This window comes from Gavialis gangeticus, unplaced genomic scaffold (genome assembly GCF_001723915.1).
Source record: "Gavialis gangeticus isolate Ggan-Ray unplaced genomic scaffold, GavGan_comp1, whole genome shotgun sequence".
NCBI lineage: Eukaryota > Metazoa > Chordata > Crocodylia > Gavialidae > Gavialis > Gavialis gangeticus.
This window is the reverse complement of record NW_017728991.1, coordinates 437,778-441,696: the sequence shown is the minus strand read 5'-3', so window position 1 is coordinate 441,696 and position 3,919 is coordinate 437,778. Positions and strand designations below refer to the sequence as shown.

General features: G+C 60.9%; 1 protein-coding gene across 1 annotated transcript in view; it reads right to left on the bottom strand.

Moving 5' to 3' along the window:
• Positions 1-2,850: 2,850 nt before the first annotated feature.
• The window catches only part of CBX2 (chromobox 2), a 21,675-nt gene continuing 20,606 nt past the window's right edge, over positions 2,851-3,919 (bottom strand). Inside the window, 2 exon segments of the mRNA XM_019514929.1 lie at positions 2,851-3,915; positions 3,917-3,919. The exon segment at positions 3,917-3,919 is cut by the window's right edge and continues 234 nt beyond it. Of these exon segments, the coding sequence (XP_019370474.1) occupies positions 3,519-3,915; positions 3,917-3,919 (400 nt within the window). The 3' untranslated portion in view covers positions 2,851-3,518.

The following is a 3,919-nucleotide window of genomic DNA, read 5'->3' as shown; positions in this document are numbered from 1 at the left end:
AGGGGAGGGGAGGGGAGGGACCGGGGAGGCGATGGGCGGAAGGCGTTCCCGATTATCACTTTCACAGTTGCTATAACTTTGGGATTGAAAGAGCTGGTGAAGAGAAAGGCACAATGTTCGAGTTGGCAGAGCAGGCTCTGGCACTAGAGGAGCACGCGGTGTGCTGGGGCGGGGGGCAGGGAGGGGGCAGCCTCCCTTTGTACTGAGTCAGGACCCCTGAGAAGCCCGCTGACGGGAGAGGGGACGGGGCCGTCCTGTGCCGTGCGCACCAGCATCCTGGACGGGGGCACCCTGCCAGCGCTCGTTTAGGGCCTAAAGCAGGTGGAAACGGGGCAGGCTGCAGCCCATCACGCCAGCCTGCCTGCTCGGTCGTCGTTAGACGTGCCAGTCCCCAGCCTTCACCGAGCGTTTCAGAGTTCAAACCCCACTGGGGCCCTCTTCCTCCACAGGCATCCGGGTGCCACGCTCGGGAAGGTGGGGGTAGCTGCCCCCACCCAGGAGCCGTGTGAACGCTGGCGCGCTCTCCCGCCACCGCCAGCTTTACCTAGGCACAAAACAGTCGTCAGTGACGGGCGGCACGGGCGAGGCCAAGTAGGAGAGGTCCAAAGGCACATTGTAGGTTAGTTTGGATTCGCAAAGGCCAAGTAGTCAATATTTGGTGTGTGGGGAAGACAGCCAGGCGCTGCCCCCGTGACAGCCCACATCCCCCCGTTCGCTGCAGCAGGACAGGGCCTTCCGCCGTCCTCACGGCCTGGACTTCAGGACACCGCTGGTGAAGGCCACGGGCAGGGAGCTCTGACGCTACAAGCCGGGTCTTTTTCCTTGAACGTCTCAGAGCAGGAGTTCATTTGGCCGAGTTTAAAGGATGAGGTCAACAGACGACAACTTTTTGGCACTGTGGAGATCCAAGGCAACTTGGTCCTTACCAGCCACCCACGTGGACAAAACTCTCGCCTGAGCCACGTGGCCCTACGCATCGCTGAGCGCCACGGTCCCCTAATGCAGCCAGCTACAGCGGCTACGAGCCCTAGGTTAGCGGGGGACCTGAAGCAACTCCCTCAGCTCTCAAGGTTGATGGATGGAGCAGCAGCTTTACAAGGGAGATGCGAGCAAGGCCTGTGGCATCAAGAAGAGTCACTGAGTAACAAAGGGGCAGAAGGAAGTCCCAGCTATCCGCGGGGAACCGTCCAAGAGCAGCAGCACTCCTACAAGGCTTCGTGGAGGTTGTCAGCTCAAACTGGGCCTGCAGCTGAGGATTTGCAAAAGAAAAATCTTAGAGGGAAGTTTGCAAATTCGACCGGGAGGCATTTCTGTAGCCAGGTGATGTCTGGAGCTCAGACACAGCAGCACCACAAACCAAAGAACAAAGCACCGTGAAGACGTGGGTCGGTCAGAAACCTCGCCGACTTACTGCCTCAGCTGAGAGTACGGCCAGGCAGCCCCAGGCCTGGGGCATGGGGCAGCCCAGCCCAGCCAATTCTGGCTCAGTGGTGATGGGGTCAGGAATGCAACAATATATGCTGCATGCAACCACACATCCTGCTGCCCCCGAGACAAGGGATGCAGGGTCCAGGGCACTGCGAGCAGATGGCGTTCACTACTGCTCCGTGCACCGGGGCAGCGACCTGGCAAGGGAAGCTCAGATGCAGAAGCTGGACGTGTGCAGCCGCTGGGCTGGGCCCTCAGTCTGTCTAGCCACGAATATTTATGGGGCTGCCTTGGAGTCCACCAGCAGCCCCAGCGGTTCTCCAGACTGCCTCAACCACCCGTCCAGGAGGAGCTCAGCCCTAAAAAACAAGGCCAGAGGCTAGTGAACGCAGGATGCGAGAAGCCCCTCTCTCTCAGCTCTTCAGAGGCTGTTCCCATGGCACTGCTGCTGGGAGGATGGGACTTGCTCTTTTCACATCCCAGTGACTTCTGGCGTGACCCCAAGAGGTCCTCGGTGTCCTCCCCACCGTCAGCGGCAGTGGAAGGCACTCGGCACCACTGCAGCAGCACTGAGCTTTCCGCGTCCTGCCTCCAAAGAGCCCCCAGAGCCTACCAGACACAGGTGCTCAGCCTCAAATATCGATGCACCATGCTTTGCTGCTGTCAGCGGTGTTTAGCTGCTCAGCGGCACCGTGGCTTTTCAGTCCTCACTATTGTCTCCCCTGAACTGACGTCCGCATCAAGGACGGCAGCAAGTCGCATCGCCAGGCTGTCTGGCACCTGCCAGCTTCAGCCTTAGAGGAGTTGTGGCAGGGGTTTCCAAGCAGCGGGTGGTCTCCAGCCCAGGGCAGCCCCGAAGGCATACGCACACGAACCAGGTTAAACCCCATCAGCTGCATTTGCAGGCGCTAGGTCACGTCATGCACGTTCTTCAAAGCATGCTTGGTGCAGGCACCTGGAGAAACTCCACCTGCGCAGGAGACTGCAGAAGGTGAGGCAGAGCACGAGTGACACCGGGACAAGGAGAAGGCCTTGCTTCCAGGTAGGTTCCCAGGCCTGGACTTTTCTTTTACTTGCATCCAGATTCACAGCAAGCAAGCAAAAGCAATGCAGCAGCTCACGCTGCATCCAGCCTCTACCAAGCGAGGCCCTGCGCGAGCGGGCGCTGCATGCCTGCGGCACCCCCGTTGGAGACGCGGCGCTGGCTGCCAGTCTCCACTGCTTGGAAAGAGGTACCCCCTGAGGTCTGGTCATGCCCGCGGCAACAAGTGCAGTCTGGCAGGCTCCCCCAGACTGAGACATGTAAACAGCATTTCCACCTCACTGGGAAACCACCACCAGAGGCTGCTAACAGAAACAGCGGTCGTTTCACACTCCTCGTGGACGCAACACAGCCCAGGAGCTTCACGTACCCTGAAAGACCCCCACGTGCACAGACAACCCCCTCAGCTGCATGCCGAGTGCTGGGGAAGTGGCCCGACCGACTCGGACCATCCTGGGAGCGGAGGGCTAGGTTTGGCGAATGCCTAGAGGACAAGGGAACTCCCTTTGCAACAGGGAGCTGCCACATGGCACGGCCTCGTGTCCCTGCCCCCAGCTGTCTGGACAGCTGCGTGCTTTGTGTTCTGCCATTTCAAGCTGCAGAGCAAAGAAATCCAAGTACAGTGAAACCTGGCTCAGCAGCCACTTGCTGGCCAGTCCCCTTCGGTAGCAGGCCAGCCTCTGTCCCCAGAGAACAGCCACTTCCATTGTGGGGCCACCTGCTACGAAAGCTGGAAAGAAAAATAGGGGCATCACTCCCCCTTGGTGGCTGTTAACAGGTTTCACTGTATCCTCCTCCTCGGCCCGAGTCGCTGCTGGTTCCAGGGAGTCTGCGCAGATGCAGGGACCGCGAACCAGGAGCAACCCCGGCTGGGAATGGCAGGACGCTTCGCTGCGGGCTGGGAGGCGCAGCTCAGCCAGCTGTTTATAGGGGCAGGGGCTGCTTTCTGCCTCCCTGAATCCCACTGCCATTCACTTAAGGAAAGAGAAACCTGATGCACCAGGGAGGCCCGGCCGGCGGGGGAGGGCTCGGGGCCCCGCTCGCGGGCTCAGTATTGCCGGAGATTGAAGAACCCCACGCTGGTGGGGGACTCCTTGACCGTCACCGTGATCAGGTTGGCCGTCACGTCTGTGACGAAGACGTGCTCGATCAGGCTGCGCGTGGGTTTCCAGTCCTGGCTGGTCTGGATGGAGACCGACATGTTCTGGCCCACGCTGGGGAACGAGGCCGAATCCCGGTCCGAATCGGAGCTGGTCTCTTCCCCCGTGCTCGCTTCGGAGAGCGCCGAGGGCTTGCGGCTCTCCGTCCCGGCCTGCCCCTCCTGCATGCGCGGCGGGCTGCTTTTGGTTGAGTCTCTGTCCCCGGCGCCTGCTCGGGGCACGTGCTTCTCGCTTTTGCAGCTGTCCGTGGCGGGCGGCAGTCCGGCGCTGGCCCCACCGCCCTTCGCGG